Raw genomic sequence first — 24,644 nt, 5'->3', positions numbered from 1 at the left:
ACCTGCCTATCGCTATATCAGCAGTGCAAAATATAAATCATAATGAGTCAGGCTCCCTTCTCAGAATGCAAAGTTAAAACTTGCTACAGTCAGGGAAGACACATTCCATGTTGGAGCGCCTTGTCTACAAAAATTAATCATTTTATATGCTTGTGGATTCCTTTTGAAGTACTGTGTAACTCAGAAGTCTTTAAATTACATTTCTGCAAAAAATGAGATTATATTTCTCAATTAATATTATTCTTGCACGTATTTTTAGAAGGGGGAATTTAAGTTCCTTAGTAGAAACTAAACACACATTGCCATTATTACCTGTTCTGGCATAGCTCCATGTTCAATTCCAGTCCTCAGTAACCTGTAGCAGTTACTAAACAAATCCCATTTTGTAAGATCATGAGCACTGAAAGTAGTAGTAAAAAGAAAATTAAAAATATCAATATACCAAATAAAAACATAACAAAAATTGTTCTGTTACAATAAAATCATTGCTATGATTAGGTGGATTAGTAACTCAACTGTGCATCATCTCTTAAAGCAAGGATTTGATTCAGAATGGATATGTTTCAGAACCATCTTGCTCAGTGGCACTGAACATTTCATCTAGTATTTCCAACATATGTGCTTAAGTTCTACACATGACTTGAAACCTTCCAATTTCTTTAGCACTTTTCAGCCTTTGTTCTACATATCACTTTTTCATATCTTCTCTAATGTTGTGCATTACGTGTAACTTGGCTATGTAACTACATCAATTGATTTGGCTAACAACATGTCAAAGGCACATACTTGTGGAAAGACGTTAACCTCTTTAAAGTGGAGAGAACGTTGTATATGTCATCATCATCAGCTTCTTCTCCCTGGAAACAGAACATACTGGATCAAGGACTGAACACTTTATACTGTGCTTAATTTACAGTGGTACAGTGTTAAGAGGTTAAATCCATACATGTATAGCCTACCTACAATTAGTGATGGCAACTAAGATTAGAATTGAGATCCTGTGCATTTTGGAAACTAAATTTTCCTGTTCCAAATGCCTGAATCCATTGCAAACTGAGCCAAAACTCATTCAAAACTTCAGGCTTAGCTAGGAGACGTGCTAAACACAAAAGCTGCTCATTCCCTTTCCCATTCAGACTCACTGCTACAGTAGGCAGACCTCACTGTGAACTCCCAGGAGATGTTCAGCTCTGCCATGGCTGCATCTCAGGTACAAGGATTCATGAGTGATACAGTTCCCATAAGACTTTATATCACAGAAGGGCAGTGATATAAAAGTTAAATGTTTGGACTAAAAATGTTCTTATTTTTTTTCACCCACCTCTGTGTCTGGACCCTTTGCTTTTTACACCCCTAATACTTAACTTAGTTCTTATTTGGTTTTCTGGGATACAAATAATAATAATAATAATAATAATTAAGAGATTTCAAATGCACCTCGTTTAGCAAATCCTCTACAGAATGGTTGAATCGGTCCACAAACTCATCAATGAGCTGGCTGTGAGCTATGTCAACTCTGTTCTGAATGGTATATTCTTCACTGCACAGAATGCTGTACGTTTTGCTGCAGGCTTCAAGAACATCTGATTCCACATGCTTTTCTACAACGAATTTAATCTGTTTCAACAAGGCATCCAAATGCTGTGGGAAAGAGAGGAAATCTGGTCATTTATTATAGTATTATAAATTCCTATATGTTAGTTAAACATGAAAGTACCACAAGACAACAACAATTAATTACTTTTGCCCCGCCTGGGTTGTCTTAACCACTCTGGGCAGCTTCCAACAGAATATATCATACATTAAAAGCAACATTAGACAGCTTATCTAACACAAACACTTCAATACAAATCAGTGATATTCAGGCACCTGAAAGTTAAACAGAACAGCTATTTGGATATACTATTACCTTTTCCATTCTTCCTGTACTGTAAATTTCCAAGTCAAAAAACTGAGGGATTTGAAGAAGGTTTGCTACCTTTTCAGCATCAGCAGAATACTGGTAACAGAAAGAAGTAAAATGGGAAAATAAATACCCAGGTGACAAAAAGCAATTATGCAACTAGCATCAGGAAATAACACTTTAGCGAATATACCTTTGACAGTAGCATGGGAAGTGCAATAATGAAGTGTTCTGTTAGTTTGTTTCGATCATCTATCTGAGTTTTTCTTTCTTTTGCTGTTAAAACCTATAAAAATTAGAAGTATATTACAAAACAAAGTACAATTCTTGGCTGCAACATTTCAAAGTCATTTTAAAAAGGCATCAGTGGAACTTTTTCAAATAGTATCTTTTAATCTAAGTGGCACAAAATGTACCTACTGACCAGGGAAGGTACTATATTAGTGAGACAACCATCTAAATTGTTAAAAAATCTTTTAAGTTATTAAAATGGCATTAAAGCTGACTCCACTGTAATAATGCCAGGTCAACTACAGCAGTGTAAATTATTACAGCAACACTTGTCAATGTAACTTATAAGTGCACTTTTCAGTTTCTTGTTTTGAGGACTATACTAGCTTAAGAATACACACACACACACACACAGAGGGAGAGAGGGAGAGAGGGAGAGAGAGAGAGAGAGAGAGAGAGAGAAAGTTTAGCAACCAATGTCATACTGGCTCGGTTTGCACAGAATGCTAAGCCATGGTTTCTTAACCCATGGCTTGTTTGATCATCGGACTCCTGCTCAGTAGCTTAACTAAGTTTTGTTAACTTCTAACAAACCATTAAATGAAGCTATGTTTTGGCTAGGCATTACAAGATAACATGGTACCACAGATCTATTGTGGCCAATGCTGATGATTCTCCCACAAATACTCAAAATGGTGACCTTGCTCTAGTACGTGAGGTGTGCCAAACTCTGGGCACTACAAGTCACCAATAGCAGATTTCCTTGCACTCAGCTGGGTAGATCAAAACACTCTCCCTCGTCAACCAGTAATAAGAAATGGTGAGGACAAAAAAAAAACAAAAAACCAAAAACAAAACAAAAAAAAAAAAAAAAAAAAACAAGCATGGAGACATACACAAGAGAAATAGATAGGGAGATGGAGGGGAAAGTCTGAGGGGAAAGAACTGAAGGAAAAAACACTGAAGACCCTGAGAAAGCAGTCCGAATGACAGAAGGAAAGGTGGGAAGAGGAGGCAAAAGGTCACTAAACTCATAAATGGACACAAAGCAAACACTAGAAAAGCTACAAATGAGAAGAATATTTTTCAGAGAAAAATGACCCAACCATCACAAGCAGGGTCAGTCTTCAGAGGACCCTGACTGATTCTTCCAGCAGGAAGCATCTTCCCTAACCATGGCTTGACTGCACCATTCAAGTCACTTGCCAATCTACAAAGCTGAGAGGCAAAATTGGCTGGAAAATGAAATGAATCCCAAAACTAAGCTGCTGGTGGCACTTTTCCTTTTCCTTATTCCTCACTCTGCCTGGCCACAGGATCTTTTCCACCTTTCACACCCTTCACAAGCCCTACCTTGCAAAGCAGACAGCTTTGTTTCACAGCTGCTGCACTGCATGGCAAAGCGACTGCAGTATACTCTGTTAAGTTAACATCTATAATATCAATAAGGGGATGAGTAGAAAAGTAACAAAGTACAGCGGAGAGATGCACAGCAACAGTCAAAGAGGTGGGAAATAATAAGATTTTGGGAGGAACCAATACTGTCATAGCTAACATGTTTAAAATGGCTAAGATTTTAAAAAATCACACTTCTGATGGTAACACCATGAAATCCCATGAAGCTAAAAAGCAGCTCCATCGAAGCATGACAAAAAAGCCTGTTGCTAGCTGTTTGTTACTTCAGAGTAATTAGCACCTTCTCGTCAATAACATGGCAAACCATTCATGTGGTGCCTTGAAGTCTCATTATTCTTGTGCCAACCCTACTCCCCTTGCCTAACCCTGTTGACTTAATGTTAGCACTTGTTAAATTGGATTATTTTTAAGGCAGTAATTTAGTGTTAGAGGTTCAGAGATATTTTTTTTAAGTCAACATTCAAGGGCACTCTTACATGTCAAAGGTAGCACTTGTAAGCATGGCCCAATATGACGAAGAGACCCAGAATATCCAGCCCCCTGTACCCTTTGCTTTCTAGCAGACAGCCTCACAGAGGTTAAGAGCAAAATTTTAAATATGTCATCTTTCTGAGATGTGCCAGCAGTGCTACCACCTACAATGCGACTCAATGCAGGGAGAAAATGAATGCCTTGAAAAAAATCTCAAGGAAATCGTCACTCACAACAAATGCTTGAGAGTGCAACCCAAAATTCTGTCTTTATCCAATAAGCTGAGATCTATTCTTCTAGACCAGAGGAATGCAACTCTGACCTACACAATTCAGAGTATTCCTGACCAGCATCAAAGGATTCTCCCCAGAAAACCTGCAAGGTGAGCTTCACAAGATGCCACAACATTTAATGGAGCAGTCTGCCCTCCAGTCAAGGGGGATGCCCCATGTCCCAGTCTATTCCACAGCAGGTAGGCTTAGGAACTCGAGGACAACAGATAGTCTGTGGTGAGTTGTAGACTAAGTTGAAACCACTAAAAAACAGGGTTGCTGAGACTCCTTATGAGCTGCACAAACATGATGCTTCTACATAGCACACACATTACATTGTTTCCAGAATTAGGGAGGACAGTGAACGCATATCAGAAACCATGACAGAAGATATGAGAGATTCTGCTGTTGGCATTGAAAGACATAGGCTACAGAAACCTGTTTTAAATCAAAAAGAAACTACCATACTGGAGTGCATTGGTGCTGCAACACATAGCTGACCACTTACACTCCTGCACTATGGGTTACATGGTTCAGCACTATGTGCAAGACCTCTGTCAATGCAACCATCTCTACTGCTGCCACCAGCAAATCCCCCAGGATTCTCCTGTCATTAATCTCCCTGGGAATTCTGAAGAGAAACAATGCCTAATTGTCATTGGTCAATGGAAATCAATCCTAATAACTCGCATGTCACAAGAGCTTCCTTGTAAAAGGACAATGAACGACATACTATTTTAAGTGTTAATAGTCTTTATTCAAATACTATTTCTCAACACATGTTTTTGAATTATTGGTTCTCTAATGGGGAGCTACTGCATGTCGATAAAATAAATATAACTTGGCTGAACAAAAGATCTTAGTGAAAAATAATTAACTTACCCTCTTCCCAGTTCCCCTGCCCACTGGAGGATGTGCTTCTGCGGCTTGTCGAATGGTACATACCATCAGCTCTATAAGTGCACTTTCCTGCCGATCAGACATCGCTAAAGAGATAACAAGAATTTAAAAGTGGGCCGATGAAAAGCAGACAATTAGTCTATGAAAGAATCAACAACCCAGAATCTTTGTTTAACATTGTGAGCATTTCACAACTGATTAGTTCACTCTTTGATGTTTTTCCAATCCATTGGTATTCATCTGAAAGGTGGCTCTCCATTGCCTATAGAAGGACATTAGGTTGGGAAATGGCTCCACTTAGTAATTGAAAGTAGTAACAGAACTTGAGGGAAGCAGGCAGCTTCCATAATTCAGTTTATCTACTCACCAAACCTGAAAAGTTCATTTAGGAATGATACACCAATGTCTAAAGAGAAAAAATACCTATATCGTTAAGAAAAAATATAGCCAAGAGCAGGAATAGGCAAACTCGGCCCTCCAGATGTTTTGGGACTACAACTCCCATCATCCCTAGCTAAGAGGACCACATGATGGGAATTGTAGTCTCAAAACATCTGGAGGGCAACATCTGGAGGGCCGGGTTTGCCTATGCCTGGCTAAGAGCACAGCTAGCAGTACGTGAAAAATACAGAACACTTATCCTAACTGAAAAGTGGATTTTGCAGCCAAAAACTAGAGTGAAGTCCTGATGTCCTTCTACAATGGAAAATAGCAATGGAAAACCACCTTTCAAATCAGTACCAATGGAACATTCTCATTACTGGTGAAGGTTATCTAGTTGGGAAGTATAACAGTGCCCTAACAAAGGTGGGATATATGACTGCTGAAGAAGGGCACTTTTACCAAATGCTACTTCAACTGAAGAACAGGCATCAATTAATGCCTAGTGAAAGTACTGGGAGGAGTCCAGGTAACTGCTTTACACACCTCTAAAGGCACCACAGTGGCATATGCTGTCCTAGTGGCAGCAGCTATGGTTGAGTGAGTGATTATCTTAACAAGGACTGGAAGGAACTACAATTAATAAGCTAGGGAAATGCAAGCATGGATTCACCTAGAAAAGGTGGAATTAAGTCACTTTTTCACCTATCACAAGATGGGAAGAAGGTGGGAACGCTCAAGGACCCTGCCAAATATTGGCGTCATTCTCTCCCCCACCCCCCATACGACAAGTCAAATTACTCTTGCAGCCCACTTGGTACGAAAAATTGGACCACCCTGCATTACAGGAAAAACAATCTTTTTAATTATTTTTAACTGCCAACCATGTATTTTAAGTCATTCCAAGGGATGTGTTTACATTAGAGGGGTGGGATATGATTTGATAAATTGTTATTATTCTTCAAGATCCCAGAAGGCTACAAGCCACTTCACAAAACAAGGTCCTTGCACTTAGTCAGAACTGACAGTACAATTGAAAGCTTAAGTATTTAAAAATGAAGATAAATTCTAATTTTAACTTTTACTGCAGTAAAAATATAGCAATCTGCTGACTATCGGCAACTGTCAACTTGTGTTCATTTTTCCAGAGCCCCAAAATGGAAGAGAGCAGGCTACGCTATGCTGATTTCATAAAATCAATGTGATACGTACCTTCTTCACCTTGGACAGGTTCTTCCAGCAGCAATTCTGTCATGCATTCCCAGTCTTTTAACAATTCTTGGGAGCTCTCCCATAAACTGTCCACCAAGTAAGCTGCGTGTTCATGTAACTAGAAATAATGAATAATAATTGACCAGAAGGTCTCTCAGACACATATACCAATCAATATCTGTCAGTGGTACTCTATAAGAATGTAAGTGGTGCAATAATTAAGAATATGGACATTATAATCCTACCCTGCTGTAGCTGATGCAACATGGCTGGCGAATAGGGAGTTTGATAGCACTGCTTGTAAAAGCCCTGTGCATGGGTCTTGTGAGGCACTAAGGATGCCTGACTATTATGAATTAATGTATTAATTTTTTTGCTTCAGTTAATTCGTAGAAATCATGTGGCAGAATGACAGTCATGTATTATGTATTACATTTTCATAAACTGATGTGATTTAAGCAATCTGTGAGAAACACTTTCTGATTGAAGAAAACATTTGCTTCTGTGATAAATTAAACAAAAATTAAATTTAGTGCAATTATGAAGACAAAAAATGAATTAGCCATTCATATATTAGCCGTGGTATACTATAAAAGGGACTATAATGTTACTGAAACAGTAAATTCAGTTTCAAAATTATTTTTACTTAGCAGATCAAAAACAGGTAGCTGTGCTGGCTCATTAGAACAAAATAATAGAATAGCAACTTTATTAATATATATGTATAATGCAATGAGCAAGCTTTCAGCTTTCAGTTGCATAAAATTATACAGGGGCGATGATTTTTTAAAAATTGAAGGAAAAAAAGGTGGAGTGAGGAACCTGTCTCTTCTGTTGCAAGGGAAAAACAATGCTTGGACTTCTGAGCCACGTATACTAGAATGCTGATAGTGCACATTAAACCATAGTTAAACAATATTCGTAGCTTAACATGAGGTGGGAACAAAGTCAGCATATCTTAGTGCCAGAACTAAATAAGCAAGAGACTCAGAATACTTTTGGAAATTAACAAGTTTATTAGACACATTTTTTGTAAAGAAAGAGATTGCATAATTTAAAGCATAATTTTACCTCGCTTTCAAGAAAGAAAAGAACGAGCATTCTAATAAGATTCCCATTTGGACTGTTCCGTCCTCTCCTTTTGGCTAGTGCTTCTTCTGCTTGAGGGTCATGCCGACTAAACAGTCTAGAAACAGAAGATAGCACTTTTCATATTCTGGCTCAGTTTTACAAATAACATTTTGGGCCACTTTTCTGTTAAAATAAAGTCTTATAGAAAAGAACTTTAAAAAATAACCTAAAAGCAAGTAGCATAAAAGTAATTTAGTCATTTAAGCACCATGCCTTTAATGGTAGTTCTCTAGATTCTCCTCAATATTTTGCTATTTTCTTCAGGCAAATTAGATAGGCTTACTTTTTGTGAAGGAATTCCCCTGCTGCAACTGCAACAGGCCGATGTGCAGAATACACCAAATGATAAACATTCTCACAATCTTCATTGGACAAAGCTTCTTCACTTCCACTGGAAAAAAACAAAACATACCTCCTCAATCAAACCACTCAGCTACAGCTTTACTATCTACCTAAAATTACATTTGGAACAGATAATATATGAAAACCTAACTAGGTCTCATTCAAAATTCAACCAAGGTATTTAACATGAATGACATGGGATGCTGAAATACACCATGTAATTTTAAAACCAACAATTATTTTCCATGTAAAAATTAGTTTTATAGAATCCACCAGGTGTATGAGTGTCCAGGTGAATCTAGGGAACAGATTTTCTAGGGCTTCAAGGGGCCGCACTGGGAAGGGAATCGGTGAAAGTTACTTCCTTCATACATTAGCAGCCTTTGGGACTGCCATTTCAGTTCTCTGGACACAGCCTATTGCCTCAAAGTACTTTTACAGAGCAGGTGCTGGCTTTCCTAAGCAGACATGGCTCCCCTGAAGACAGCATTTATACTCAAAGTGATGTAGAATTTAACTGAAAGTAGCTAATTAACTCAGGCGAGTATCCTGCAGGCACTGATTACAAAGGCACTAAGCAATCAAGTGGTATAAATACAGAAATGCCTTGCAGCTGACGGCACGAATGTTCTCCACTGAGAAGTATTTCATCTGAGAGGACATAACACTGCTCTCTGTAGTGACTCTTACAAATGCAAAACATCCCTTAAAATTATCAAGTACATCCATGTATGAACAAGGTCTAAGCTGTAGCCCGAGGAAGGTGCTTTAATTAATTGCTAAGCATCAGAAAAGGAGAGAATTGTACCTGCCGATGTGCAGAAATGATCCCAGCAATTAAACTTATTATGCTCCCTAAGTAAGTAATTTTACGTCAAACACAGCATGGAAAACTGATGGAACTGCATCAGGTACGCTCTCATTTGTATGATCTCTTTTCACAAACAGGGTGAGCCTGTTGCCTTGAACATTTTGGGCAGAGATACTCAAAGAGCATTTTATGCAATATAAATAACTAAAATTTGAGGATTACTGTAATACAAAAATAGCTATAGTGGAGCATCAGTGTGTAAAATTATTATTCTTATTATTCTTATTATTTAGACAATGCACTACTTTATATCACACAATACAAGTATAATATTGTTGGCAAATGGGAATTGTATTTCTTTAAAACATACTTACTGAAGTATTAATGTGACTAATCGAATGGCTTCTACAGCAACATCATATTCCTTATCAAGTGTCATTGATACAATGCGATCCTGAGAAAGATGGAACACACATGGATTCAGAAGAAACAGCTGAAGACATTTAATCTTAACAGGCAAACTTTTCTGTAACACATGACAAGCTGTTTCCCCTCAAAACACTGTAGGAACAACATGAAAACATCCTCAGAAAGCTATATATCAAAAGTATTGCATGCAATGGTGTACCAAAAATTGAACAGAAAAGTCATACATCAGTATATATGAAGTGGATGTTCAGTACGGTGGCTGCTAAGCAATATATAAACCCTACTGGGCCCTGCTAGAGCATGTGGACCATAGCAAATTCCTGTTCATAAGCCAATGAAATTTATTACATAATTTTTTTGGGAGGGGGGAGGTAATAAAGTACCAAGTTTGGACTGTAACACACTATGTCATGTACGCTCCATATGAGATTTTAAACTTTAAAAGGCCAGTTGTCTTATAGTGCTCAAAAATGCTCATCTCAGCAACCAGAACAATTTATACAAATGTAAGCTTCATGATACATTTTGTTTGTACATGACTTTAAAGAAGGTTAAGTTTTGTGCAGTCATAGTATGTCACACTTACCTTAAATCTATTTGTAAATAGCTCCAATTTGGGGAACAACTCTCTGTTGGTGTACAAACTCTGCAAAGCTTTCAGACACTTCAACCTCACTTCGCCTTGCTAAATAAAAACATATTCAAAAATATTAAAAGTATATCAAATTCTCAAAAAAACCATGCACTAAAGACCTAACCATTCATTTCATATAATACACTTATAGAATGAAATTTTTAAACATTAATGATATAGAAAATTGTAAACTTATTTTCTATATTAGTCATCTTTCCACCAAGTACTTGGGATGACTTACAACACTAAAATCACATCTATCCACTAAGATTACAGATTTCATTACAAACAAATTAATTTCCTCCCAGGATAATTGGAATGGCAAAATATATAAATTCCTGCTGCCCTGGAGATTTTATTGAAGTGTGGTGTATAAATCTCTCCTAAAGTAACTATAAAAAGCAATTGAATCCTATACACTAACAAGGACTGGAAGGGTAATTCTTTTATTTGGAACTGTGCAGTATCATTTCAACAGCTTGGGTATCACATACCATTCCTAAGTCTTGCCTTCCTGAGGTATTGCTTCCCTCAGCAGCACTATTGGCAATGACATCATTATTGCTATGATTACTGCTCTTTTTAAAAATTGAAATGCCATGTTCTCTAACTGAAACAAATATGTACCATCAGGAAAAACTGTTATTATATATTAATACAAACTCCTACAATATTTTCCCCAGAACAATATTTAAGCTTTTGATTATGGCTGAAATACAGAGAAAGCTTGGCCCCCTCAGTCCACATTTTAAGACAGACTGCAGCAACTGCGGCCATCGAGAAGAATCAGAATGGCAAGTCTGTCAGTTGATACCATGCCGATGACAGCCATAGCCATCATTTTAATATAAGGGGTAAAGGTAAAGTGGGTAGCAGCAATTACAGCAACAGTGCAACTTAGTTCCAGATATTTTCATACAACACAGGTGGAGAAACAGTTAACTTTGGATACAGCTGCTGAGTAACCACAGAAATAACAATAAAAAATAATAATAAAATTTTATTTATATCCTGCCCTCCCCAGCCGAAGCCGGGCTCAGAGCGGCTAACAACAGTAAAATGATGCAACATTCTAAAATCATTTCATTCTAAAATCAGTTCAAATCAAATTAATGGCAACCATTGGGCTAGAGTTCTGTGAGGATTGCCAAAGGAGGGGGTCAGGCTGTGCCCTGGCCAAAGGCCTGGTGGAACAGCTCTGTCTTGCAGGCCCTGCAGAAAGATGTCCCGCAGGGCCCTAGTCTCTTGTGACAGAGCGTTCCACCAGATCGGGGCCATGGCCAAAAAAGCCCTGGCTCTGGTTGAAGCCAGCCTAACCTCTCTGTGGCCCGGGACATCCAAGATGTTTTTGTTTGAAGACCACAAGGTCCTCCGTGGGACATACCAGGAGAGGCGGTCCCGTAGATATGAGGGTCCTAGGCCGTATAGGGCTTTAAAGGTTAAAACCAGCACCTTAAATCTGATCCTGTACTCCACCGGGAGCCAGTGCAGCTGGTATAGCACCGGGTGAATGTGGTTCCGCAGCGAGGACCCCGCAAGGAGTCTCGCCGCGGCATTCTGCACCTGCTGGAGTTTCTGGGTCAGTCTCGAGGGCAGCCCCACGTAGAGCGAGTTACAATAATCCAGTCTGGAAGTGACCGTCGCGTGGATCACAGTGGCTAGGTCAGGGCGAGAGAGGTAAAGAGCCAACTGCTCCTTTACTGCATTCAGATTACATCCTTTACTGCTTCCAGATTAAAGGGGATCAACAGGAGGCTGCTGGAAGATCTACACCTTAAATAACAGACCACCAGTACCAACTGTTTGAATTATCCTGCTACAACCAGCTCAGGGCATGGCTGCTTGAGCACTGTAAGGATGGCGGTATGACTAATCAACCTGGTATTCAAAACTTTGTTCTGTCACCACGCAACTCCCAATTTACATAGGGTTACGTTCCAAGGTACTGCACATTTATGAGACATCACGTGTATTTGAAACACCATTGAAAAAGCCTGCAAACACCTGTTCTGCCCTCTCCCCTCTTTGTGACATTTTTTAGTCACTTCCAGGTTCAGTGCGATGCATGTGTGTGTGGTCATGCACATATCTGACATGCCTAAAGTGGTTGCTGCCTGTAATCTAGTTTCAAACATGAATCAACATCCTCAGGTTGTCAGAACATGATTATTAGCCAACAGGATAATGTTGCTAGCCAATAATGCAGACAGAATATGCATGTTGGCAAAAGCCTCAGTTTAATTTTTCAGAAGCACTGCCAGTTTGGGGGGGGGGGATTGCTGCTATAATACCAGATATAAAGAACTGTGCTAATGAACTGCAGACTATAAACCAAGACAACACATAATGTCTTCAATCTGGCACTATTGATTTTTCTTTAACAGGTTAATACTTAATAACTTCCATTACTTCACAGTTGTGAAAACTTATCAATTTAAGTTAGCAGAACCAGTCATAAGGGGAAAATTTGAACTAGCCTAAATTAGAACATAAATTCCATCACTATCGCTACATTTCTTTCTGACAATTATGAAGATTCCACATAAATATAGGTATTTCATTTTAAGTAGCTTCTTTCATGCTGACCATAACAAGGTTTCACAGCTTTTCAAGAGATGAGGAAAAGTAACATGAAGAAAGACACTTATGAATAATGTTATACATAAATAAATCAGGAAAACCAGGTACAATTGAATATAATTTAACAATATCGCTAGAAAGAAATATGAAGAATGCAGAATTTTATTTTGCATTTAAACGAGAACACAGCACATGAAAAATGCTTCTGGAGATCTATGTTAGTGCATGTAAAACTTACTCTGTCATGAAGCGTCCAACCAACATATTTTAAATAACTATCATTCAGGAAGGCATCACTGTACATTTTCATCCATACTCCGATTTCTTCAATACAAACAGCTCTAATCTCAGCAATAGCATCACTGTGAAAAAAGGCGAGAAAATAATTTGTCTCCCTGCTTCTTCTCTGTGTGTACTTATATAGAGAGCAATTTTTCATCATTTTGCACAATGTTAACCCTCTCTAATGTCACAATTTTGCCCCTAAAATCACTCAGCCCTTTAACCCTTGCTGCTCTTCATGCTGAAAACTGTCTCCCCTAAGACTTCAATAATGCCATTTCTTACTTTTCAAAATGTAACTTTTCCATGAAGCCTTTGGCCTGATCCCTTAGTCTCCATATCCCATTATAACTAAACCTGTGTGTGCATAACTGAAATTATATTCTTCTTTTTTTACTGTAGAATGCATTCATAAATTTTAAGCAAAAATGGAAACTTAACATGTTTTACTACTACCTACATCTAAAATGCACTTGCTCCACTTACCGATATCTATGGACAAATATACCCTTGAAAATAGAATTCATCATATTTTCAATTTCATCCTGATTTTCTTGCAGCTGAAATATAAATTAAGGTTACCTATTAATTTCAGATTAATAACATAATCATTTCCAATAGAAAATTGGTTCCTAGATTTATTCTTTTTCTGAATATCTGAACCGGGGACGTCCTTGTCTAATGAAACCTGTAAATCATGGGCCTAATTTAAATAACATCTGGCCTGAAACACATGGTAGATCATATTTGTGACTTTGTCTTCTATTCCGGGTAAGAGAAGGATGATTTGTGAGTGGGGAAAATCAGGTGGCTCTCTGTTATGTTCAAATCACTACATGCTTAAGGATATGGTAGAAGCAGTCTCTATGCTCTGCAGAGATGGGAGGACCTATTAAATTAGTTTATCATAGTAGACTTCTGAATCTGGTTTCCCAATATTTTCCTAGAGACTTTCCTGCTGAACTGGATCAGTGCTCCTATTGATATTCTAGTTGATCTCTTGCACACTGATATGACCCAAGCTATATATCAGGAATGAAGAACCTCCAGCTCACAGGCCAGTCTCCCCATAACCATGCCCACCTGCTGACATCACTGGTGACATCAGTTGTTGGGTGAGAGTACAGGGTTAACTAACACATTGGCTGTGCACCTGCACAGCCAAGGCAGCAGGATCTAATCTCTGCTCATCAGCTGATGAGTGAAGGTTAAATCCTGCTCAGTTCAAACAAGAGCTGCAAGGGCTGTCTGAAAGCTCCCTGCTTCTTTTGTGCTGGTAGTCTTGTGTCTGCTCCTTAAGTTATTTTGTTTCCTCCCTTGAGAGGACTAGGTCAGCCTAGCAGCAGAGCAGGGAGCATGTGAGTGTAATTTCTATTTCTTGTCCACGGCATTAAAAAATGAAGTGTTCCCACTCAGTGCTAATTTGTGAAGTGAGCTGATTAAAAAAAAATTTGTTCTGTTACTATCCAATAGTTCATTCAAGCGTTCTGCCAAATGAACAGGATGTATGGAAAAATTAATTTGGTGTTCCATGCTGATAACTTACATGTACTGCTCATATGAATTCTTGATACACAATGCAAATGTGTCAGATACTTCCTCACAAGTCTAACCCATTGCAATGATTTTTCTCCTTTCTGTGCATGGAATCCTTTTCAGAGGATTTTAGTATAATAAAACTTCTTCAACTAGCTTTCTGTGAAACGTACTACACAAGGAGAACAGTGTTGGTCTATTGACTTACCTCTTTTCGTTTCTGAAGGAGAAGCTCCAGTCTTTCATTGGCTCTTTTACCAATCATTTTGTTTCTCTCAGCTTCATACTGCCTCTGTGTATTATCCTGATGAATACTCAGGTTTAAGGCAACATTCACAAGAGCAGTCATAAGCTTCATAGCTAGAAATAATGTGCAATAAAAAGGGCAGCTATTTTAGTCCCTGAAACCAGATGGAAATTGCTTGTCTTTGCTTGGTTTCCATGCTTAAAATAACTTAATTTTTCAAAAATAAAAACCAAGACTACCACTCAAAGACTTCTTTCAATGTCATCAAAGAACTGTAGGTGAAATCTACCCAAAATATATACATCTGACCTTCTTTTCATAGACAATAGCAGACCTGTTTTACATTTTAGACATTATAGCTCCTAAATTTCAAAATCTATGGCTGAATTAATTGCTGGTGGTTATAAGGAAGAAACAGGTATGCACTCTGAGCCCATGTGCTCCATCCCCCCTTTCCTTCATGTGGAAAAAGAGTCTAGAAATGCATACTTTACTTAGTGACAAACCATAGCTTGAGGATGCAACCAAACATGTTAAACTGGTTTGCTCAAACCATTTGGGATCCTGGTTTGTGGGTAATGGCAAACTACGGTTTACTGATAAAGAAACAGAATCTTCTAATCTCCTGCTTCTGCCTGAAGAGTAAGTAATGGGTGTGGGAGTCTGAGGCATATGCCCCCAAAACACTCTTTGTCATTACATTCAAATTCCACCTCAATCTCCAAGTGGTAGTAAATTGTCCAGTAAAGCAAAGGACCTGTAAGTGAACACATAGTAGAAATGGGGCAATGTCTGGTCATAGAACAAGTTTTTCTCCCACCTCAGTGTTGTCCCTGCCATTTCCTTTCTCCCACAGTCACTGAAGAAAGTCAGTGGCTCAAACTGAATGTAGAAAACAATTGCTAATAAATGACCAGCTCATCTTCATTATGTTTACAGTCTTTTATTATTTATTTAAAGTGCTTATATCTGCCTTCCATCTCTGCACTCCCAAACAAAACATAATTAGCTTCATATACATAAAATGATACGTTAGCTTCTTATGCATAGGAGTATTATACTTTCTTTTAAGATGTACCTACCAGCAAGTGTACTGGTATGCCTAAAAGCTCGGACCTGTGAATCTGACAAACCAGTCAGAAGTGAGATCACTGTGTCCATCATATATTCATCATAAATGATGCTGTACTGACATTGTCGTATTAGAACTCCTATGAATTCACAAAAATTTGATCGAAATTTTTTCCACTGTGGCCCAGGCATCGTAAGTGGGTAATCACCACTGTCCTGAAGGAAGACAAAATGCACATACTATATTTAACACAAGTTTAGATTTCAGCAGTCTCATCTTTTATATACAACTACTATACTGAGAGAATGCTATGTGTAAGAAACCTATTTTAAGGGGAAAGAGCACATTTCACTCACATTGTATCAACACAAAAACAAAGGTTTCTACATTAAAAAACTTTCAACAGGGAGGATGCTTGAGACAAAATTAGAATTAGAATAAGTTGGCTCTTCCTGTCATTGGTTCTGACTCCACCTACTGCTGGTCTCCCTGCCTTCTGCTCTATCAGTCCCAATGGGCACCAGTCACAACTTGGGTGCTCTTTGATCCACCATTATCCTTAGAGGCTCAAGTAGTGATGGTGGCAGAAAGTACCTTTTACTAAGGCTGGTATCCCAGCTGCAATCCTATTTTGAAGTGGATAACCTGACTGCAGTGATCCATGCTCTGGCAATCTCCATTTTTTAATTCCTGCAATACATTGTGTGTGTGTGTGTGGGGGTGCCTTTGAAGATGATCTAGCAACTTCAGCTGATGCAAAATCTAGCAAGAATGTTAACTGGGACATGGTGTTATGAACACTTCACACTGACCTATTTTACCTGCACTGGTTTCCAATTTATTTTTGCACCCAATTCGACATTCTGATTTGGGTCTATGAAGCTCTACAAGGTTTGGAACCTCAATACTTAACAGAATGGCTCTTCCTGGACAATACCTGTGCCTGAAATCTACAGAAAACGCTCTCTATGTGCCTTCTCAATCTGGAGCTTGGAGGGTAGACACAACAGAAGTCATTTAATATCACAATAAAACTGTATTCATAGTAGTGCTAGGCAGATTGCTCCATCAGCGAAATCATTTCTGCTTGTCTCTGCTTTCCTTCACCTGCACACTGTTCTGTGTGTGTGTGTGCCTTCTAACCATCACCACCCGGCAACTGGGGTGGTGGTGCAGGGGAAGGAGAACCACATTGTGTGAGCAGGACTTGTTGAATCCGGTCCTATCCTGGAGAACTCTTAGCACACTTTTACCAACAGCTCAAAATATTTCAGAATGTTTAATACTATACCTCATCAAATTCTTCCGTCATTTTCCTGATTATTTCTGCATTCTGCATGTTCCTAAACATCTCAATCCTTACAGTGCCTGTAATAAAATGAATAAGCATAACATACATATTTTACTCTACTTAAGAGTTTTTCCTATATTGCATATCTTGATATTCTGAACTACCTATTAAAGAACATTATGTCAAATGAGGAGCCACATCAAATCCCATTGTACTGATTATGTCTGGTAGCCAGCAATAAAACTTGAGCATAATAGGAAATATAAGTGCAGCCTTTCACCAGTGAAACAGTAAGAGAGGACTTGCGTCTGTTTCTGAGGATTGGCTGTTTCTCTTCTCTACTAAGAATACTGAAGCTTATGAAACAGCCTGATTATACTAGACTACTTTAATGTGCTCTATGTGGGCCTGCCTTTAAAGAAGCTTTGGCTGGTACTTGGCCGCCATAAGCCTAGATTGCTTATTGGGGCCGAGAAGCCAGAGAATATAATATCTATATTGTACCAGCTACATTAGTTACCTGTTGGTTTTGAGGCCCAATTTAAAGTGCTAGTGTGGACTTCTAACATTCTAAATAGCTTGAGATCAAGTTATGCTAAGGACTATCTGCATCCATATAAACTTGCCCTTAATACTGCCTCCAGATACCCTGATTAAGGGCCTGTCATCAGGATGGTTTTAAACCAGCCTTAAAGGCCTCCTTATTTAAAGCTGCTTTTAAACTAATATTTGATTACTCTGAATCTGTTTTAAACTGCTGCAGTTCTAATGTGCTATTTGAAGCTGCTTGATTCAAAATGTTGATGTTTTAATGTTTAAGAACCAAAGAAAAGCCCTGTTAGATCAGGCCAAACCTAATGCTCTTACAGTGGCCAACCACATGGCTATGGGAAGTCCTCAAGCAAGACCTGGATGCAATATTACTCTCCCCATTTGTGATTCCAGCAACTGGTACTGAGAAGCAGCCTTCCTCCAATAGTGAAAACAGAACATATCCCTCATTGCTATGGTCCACTGATAACCTTATCCTCCATGAATTTGCTTAGTCCTCTTTTAAGTTCAAGTTGGTGGCCATCACTGTATCTCGTGGGAGCATATTTAAAAGGTGCATCATGTGAAGAAGTACTGTCATTAATCTTCCAATATTCAGTTTCATTGGATGCCCCCACATTCCAGTATGAGAAAAGCTTCTTCCTATCTACTTTCTTCAAACCATGCATAATCTTAACATCTCTATCATATCCTTCCTTAGTTGCCTTTTTCTCTAAACTAAAAAGCCTCAAATCTTGTAGCCTTTCCTCATAGGAGAACTGCTCCAAACCCTTGATAATTTTGATGGCCTTCTCTGAACACTTTCCAGCTCTACCATATCCTTTTTGATGTGAGACAATGAGAAACGTACACAATATTCCAAGTGTTGTCTCCCCATAATTTGTATAACGGCATTATGATATTGGCAGTTTTATTTTCAATTCCTATCCTGTTTAATAATGATTCGTGAATGGAATGGAATGGAATGAAAATAATAATTAGCCCCAACATGGAATTCACCTTTTTCACAGCTCAGCACACTGGGTTGAAATCTTTACTGAGGTATCCACTACAGTCCCACAGCCTCGTTCCTAGTCAATCACCACTAGTTTAGACTTCATTGGCATATATGTGAAATGCCCCATGTACATCCCCTCAATTTGTACACAGTGAACTGCATTTACCATTTTACTGCCCATTCACCTAGTTTGGAGTTCCTCGCAATCACTTTTTGTATCACCTTGAACAATTTGGTGTCATTGGGCAACCTTACTGCTCACTCCTAATTCTCTATCATTAATGAATAAGTTAACAAGAGCAAGTCTGAATATTGATACTTAGAGGACTCATCTCTACATCTGGGTATAGGGCAGTATATAAAATATAATAATAATAATAATAATAATAATAATAATAATAATAATAATAATCACTCTGCTTCATGTGCCTTAACCAATTACTGATCCACAAGAGAACATCCTCTCTTTTCCCATGACTAGTGAGCTTACTCATGAGATTGGTGAGGGACTTTATCAGAAGTTTTTTTTAAATGTGACTGGATCACCTCTATCAATATATATGCTTGTTAACCCTCTCAAAAAAGCTTAGGGCTTATCCTTGCAGAAGTCATGCTGGTTCTGCTTCTGCAAGACTCAATCTTCTACGTGCTTGATAATTCATCTTTAACAATGTCTGCTACTAGTTTTTACTAGAATAGACATTAAGCAAATTGACCTGTAATTTTCCAAATCTCTCCTGCATTACTTACTTACTTACTTTCTTTCTTTCTTTCTTTAAAAAAAGATGTTTCATTGGCCACTTTCCAGTCCTCAATTATAGAAGCAATCTTAGAGGTGTTACTTATTTTTGTTAGAAGGTCAGCAATTTCACACTGGGGTTCTTTGAGAAGTCTTGGATGGATGCCCAGTGATTTGTCAGTTTTTAATTTGTCAGTAAGTCCTAGAACTGGCACCACTTTGGTTCCATAGACAGAGCACACGAATCTGATAATCTCCTGAGAAAATACGCACTCAGGAACATATTAATTAAAATAAACTCAGGGGCAATTGAACTTAAGTCCTTAAAATCTTAGGGAGCTGCCTTAGCAGCACATTAAAGGGCCAGAGAGAAAAGCAGTTTACAAAGGAAGGCATATTCAATAATGTATCGCTCTTGACTCTGGAAGCTGGAACCCTAGAAGCTGGTCAAGGAGTATCATCCCAGGCAGTGGATGACAATCATGATGACAGAAAGTTTAGTATCAAGGTTTTTGAAGTTACATGTGTAGAAAAATATACCCAAGTGATGTTCCAGTACAAATGTCTGTCCAAATGCACTAATTTAGCTTCTACAGATAGAAAAGAGCCAACCAGATTTCTACAGCATCAAAATCTGCCATAATTTAAAGAAAGGAAGAACCTGGAAGTGGATGCTAGCGCTGCTCAAGACACAGTCCTAATTAGAATAAATGGGGGGGGGGACTTTATTTGAGCAGAAAGAAGTGCACACAAAAGCAAAATGAGCAACTATAAATGCTGAACCTTCTTGATAGGCTCTCACATTTTGTCTGCTTAGAGTTTAATCTTAATGATGAAGCCATGGATGGATGGAGAAATCTAGAGACATTCTGAGCTGGTAGAGATAAAGGATTCTGTGTACATCTTGGAGTGAATTTAGGGGGGAAACCTACCAAACCTCTGGCGCTTTTCTTGGAAAAAGAAAAAGAATGGAAGAAGTGTAAATGAAAGGGAGATTAAAAAAAAATCTGGATGGAAAACTACAGCAAATACAGCAGGAAATGGGAATGGAAGATATGGCACTGGGTGCCAATGAATATAAAGTAAGAAAAGAATTATGAAATAAAGATGGAAGGACTTATTATTGTTTAATATGGAGGAATGGTTGTTGAGTATTGAAGACAAAGCTGATAAGTTCGATTAGAGAAAAGTTAGACTTATTAATAACAATAATTAGAGAACCCCTTTTGGACTTTTTGTGTAAAACAGAAAATGAATTAATCTTTAAGACATCTGGGTTGAAAGATTTGGAAAATATTGCCTAACAGAAAATAGATCAGTTGGATGTCACTCTAGAGTTAATATTTTGAATCATTTCTTTTATGTAACTGAGAGATGGAAAATTGGAAGTCCTTTTTATTTTCCCCCTTTTTTTCTTTCAGTCTTCCTTTGATGTTTTCTTTTTCTCTTTGTCTCTGTTTTGGTTTCTGTTTTTATTAGTTTGTTTTATCTTACTGAATTATGAAAAATCTTTAATAAAAAACTTACAAAAAAAACATTGCCATCATTTTGTGAGGCTTTTTAAATTTGTTTTGCTTTTCTGGTTTGCCTAGTCCTCCATTTACATATTCTCCTTTGACTTGGTGATCACTATTTATAGCCTGGCAATCTGCCCAGCATTCTATATTTACCAGAGAAAGACAGTAGGATTAGAATCTCAACTGATATTTGTAAACATTCTGAAGTTCTGGTTACCTTGACAGAAGAGGAATTGTGGAGGATAAATGTGAGGGGAAAACAACTGCAGTTGCATTGCAAGAGTAAAAATACAACTCTAGTCCTGTGGGCGGTGTACAAGAATTAACAGTCATGTTTCTAAAACTAGATTTAAACATTTCAGTCCTATGTCAGCCAAACATGTATAGGGGCTGCACATATCCAGCTAGTTTCTTGCTTATATAGTATTGGCAATCCCAGAGTCCCCTCTGAACAAACAAATTGCATTTTACACTCCCTGGGTTTGAGCCCATCTGGGACGGCAGATTTTGCAGAGGTTTGCAGTAGGGGGCTAGAAGAAGCAGATATCCCTACCCCTTCCTCATGGAAGTTACCTGTGACTGATTTGGGGGAGTGAGGAATCCCCTTTTCCCCCTACACCACAACTCACTCCATTCAACAGGAGTTGGAGACTGAATGGGGTGCTAGGGAAGGAGAAACAGCAAAGTCAGTTTTTGCCAATTCCCTTCTGCGGGCTTTTCTCTATGTCCAACATGTGCTAGTCTCAAAAACCAATCAGTAATGTATGAACATCACATAGAAAACCACACAGACCAACCACCACAGTGCTTACCCTTAAGCAAAGTGAGTATACTATAATGGGTATAAAATCATGTGACAGCCATCATGTTTTCATATCCTCAGTTATTAGCTTTATCTGGTTTCAGGTGTTTGCTCATGTCTTATTCCACTGGGATTTCTTAATAAAATGTTTTAAAAGTTACCATATTCCTTACAAAAATGATTTTGTCTGGGTAAAATGCAGTCTTGCAATGACCTTTTTCTGAACATGAGCTTGGTTATATTAAATTAGCTGTGAGTTAAGTGTCTGGCTTCTAAGAAGTCAAATTTTATGTAATTTTTCTCTTTCCAAGTCTGTATTAGTGCTACATAACCTGATGAACCATAAAAGTGACTAACTGTCCTAGGTAAAACTGTATTATTTTGTTTTTAAATAATACAGGACAATTATTAATGTTCAAATATTAGTAGCAAGACCAGCTATCAATAATAGAAAAGCAATAATAGGATCAATAATCAAACAATTATTCATTGATTGCTGGTTTGACTTACTTCCAGCAAAGCAAAAGAATTAATTCCAAGTGAAGTCTTGCAGATACAGGGGTGTCCCTTTACCAGACAGTGGAATCAGAAACTATCTGAGAATACTAGCCAAAAGATAATGGCCTAGATTTAAGATTAGTTTATAGAACGATATATAGATTTAATTATGATTCCGCCCCCTCATACTGGATCTTATTCAGTATGCTTTCAGTCATATAATTCAACAAAATAGAACAATCCTGGGATAACTGTATTTTCTTTTACTTCTGAAAAGGGGCCAGGCAGTTTAAAACACAAAACGAAAACAACAAAAAGACTTAATAAAGCAGGCAGATTGTTACAGCCCTAGCTTCAACCAGATAATTTTAGCTCAGCTAATATGGCTGAGAATTCTGAAGCTTCTAAATTAAATTGATTTAAATCTACATTGTTCAAAATATAGTATGCCATAAAACCTGGTTTTATTGGCATGTGAAGCAGCATGACAAACTCAGCTAATGTGCTGAGGAGGGGAGGGAAGAAGAGGACAAAACACACGAACTAATAAAACCATCACTCGTAAAATTACAAGACATTGTAAATGGGGAAAAGAAAGATACCAGAAACCTTCCAGAAAATTGTATGTTCCAAGAGTGAATTGTTTATAATGCATGTGGATGCACATTCTCAGGATAATAATTAAACTACAAGGGACTGTGATTCTCTTTTGACTTTGAAATGCAGATTAAAAAAACCTTTAATGTTGGGACTCTGGAAAAGCTCCTGACCCTCATAGGTTACATCAGAGTTATCTAAATATGCTGATTTGTCTGTCATACGAATGAATAGTAATTAACAAACAAAAAAAAGTGATTTTGCCACAAAACTCTTGCAATGTTGAAGTGCTTCTGTTTAGCTTCCCAGCCATTCCATCCTCATTATCCTAGTTTTCCTTCCCCGCCCCCAACAGTCACTCGGCAGTCTGCCCAATGAGCAGGGTCAACCCTCAGTGGCCCATTTGGGGATATAGAGGACTGGGTTCAGTCCTAGCTACATTAAAATCTTGCATTAAAAGCTCTCTGTTCCATCCCTGGGGACATTTTAAAATAGCTTCTCAGTACAGATCAGAAAATGGCATATCTAGACAATGAAACAGGTCTACTGTGACATTTTTATATAATAATAATAATTTATTATTTATACACCGCCCATCTGGCTGGGCTTCCCCAGCCACTCTGGGCGGCTTCCATAGAAACCAAAAATACAGTAAAATCACACGTTAAAAACTTCCCTGAACAGGGCTGCCTTAAGATGTCTTCTGAATGTCAGAAGAAGAAGAAGAAGAAGAAAAAGAGGAGGAGTAGTAGTTTGGATTTGATATCCCGCCTTTCACTCCCTTTAAGGAGTCTCAAAGCGGCTAACAGGTAGTTGTTTATCGCTTTGACATCTGATGGGAGGGCGTTCCACAGGGCGGGCAGCACTACCGAGAAGGCCCTCTGCCTGGTTCCCTGTAGCTTTGCTTCTCGCAATGAGGGAACCGCCAGAAGGCCCTCGGCGCTGGACCTCAGCGTCCGGGCAGAATGATGGGGGTGGAGACGCTCCTTTAGGTATACTGGACTGAGGCCGTTTAGGGCTTTAAAGGTCAGCACCAACACTTTGAATTGTGCTCGGAAACGTACTGGGAGCCAATGTAGGTCCTTCAAGACCGGTGTTATATGGTCTCGGCGGCCGCTCCCAGTCACCAGTCTAGCTGCCGCATTCTGGATTAGTTGTAGTTTCCGAGTCACCTTCAAAGGTAGCCCCACGTAGAGTGCATTGCAGTAGTCCAAGCGGGAGATAACCAGAGCATGCACCACTCTGGCGAGACAGTCCGCAGGCAGATAGGGTCTCAGCCTACGTACCAGATGGAGCTGGTAAACAGCTGCCCTGGATACAGATTTGACCTGTGCCTCCATGGACAGCTGTGAGTCCAAAATGACTCCCAGGCTGCGCACCTGGTCCTTCAGGGGCACAGTTACCCCATTCTTGTCAGGATTAAACATCAATCTGTTAGCCGCCATCCATCCTCCAACTGCCTCCAGACACTCACACAGACCTTCACCGCCTTCACTGGTTCTGATTTAAAAGAGAGGTAGAGCTGGGTATCATCCGCATACTGATGAACACCCAGCCCAAACCTCCTGATGATCTCTCCCAGCGGCTGCATGTAAATGTTGAAAAGCATGGGGGAAGAGGACAGAACCCTGAGGCACCCCACAAGTGAGGGCCCAGGGGTCTAAACACTCATCCCCCACCACCACATTCTGAACATGGCCCAGGAGGAAGGAGCGGAACCACTGTATGACAGTGCCCCCAGCTCCCAGCCCCTCAAGATGGTCCAGAAGAATGTTATGGTCGATGGTATCAAACGCCGCTG

At 38.8% G+C, this 24,644-nt stretch overlaps 1 protein-coding gene across 1 annotated transcript in view; it reads right to left on the bottom strand.

Annotated features, from left to right (window-relative positions):
* STAG1 (STAG1 cohesin complex component) overlaps nt 1-24,644 on the bottom strand; it is a 107,297-nt gene that overhangs the window by 16,761 nt on the left and 65,892 nt on the right. Inside the window, exons 6-21 of the mRNA XM_081863497.1 lie at nt 17,142-17,218; nt 15,861-16,065; nt 14,740-14,891; nt 13,482-13,555; nt 12,952-13,075; nt 10,086-10,184; nt 9,445-9,524; nt 8,201-8,308; nt 7,858-7,972; nt 6,787-6,904; nt 5,176-5,279; nt 2,097-2,189; nt 1,910-1,999; nt 1,438-1,641; nt 787-857; nt 313-400 (exon numbers count right to left, since the gene is read on the bottom strand). Of these exons, the coding sequence (XP_081719623.1) occupies nt 313-400; nt 787-857; nt 1,438-1,641; nt 1,910-1,999; nt 2,097-2,189; nt 5,176-5,279; nt 6,787-6,904; nt 7,858-7,972; nt 8,201-8,308; nt 9,445-9,524; nt 10,086-10,184; nt 12,952-13,075; nt 13,482-13,555; nt 14,740-14,891; nt 15,861-16,065; nt 17,142-17,218 (1,802 nt within the window). The remainder of the gene's footprint in view (nt 1-312; nt 401-786; nt 858-1,437; nt 1,642-1,909; nt 2,000-2,096; nt 2,190-5,175; nt 5,280-6,786; nt 6,905-7,857; nt 7,973-8,200; nt 8,309-9,444; nt 9,525-10,085; nt 10,185-12,951; nt 13,076-13,481; nt 13,556-14,739; nt 14,892-15,860; nt 16,066-17,141; nt 17,219-24,644) is intronic.

Source organism: Podarcis erhardii, assembly GCF_964252035.2.
Source record: "Podarcis erhardii genome assembly, chromosome: 5".
In the NCBI taxonomy this organism is placed as follows: domain Eukaryota; kingdom Metazoa; phylum Chordata; class Lepidosauria; order Squamata; family Lacertidae; genus Podarcis; species Podarcis erhardii.
This window is presented reverse-complemented; position numbering and strand designations above follow the sequence as displayed.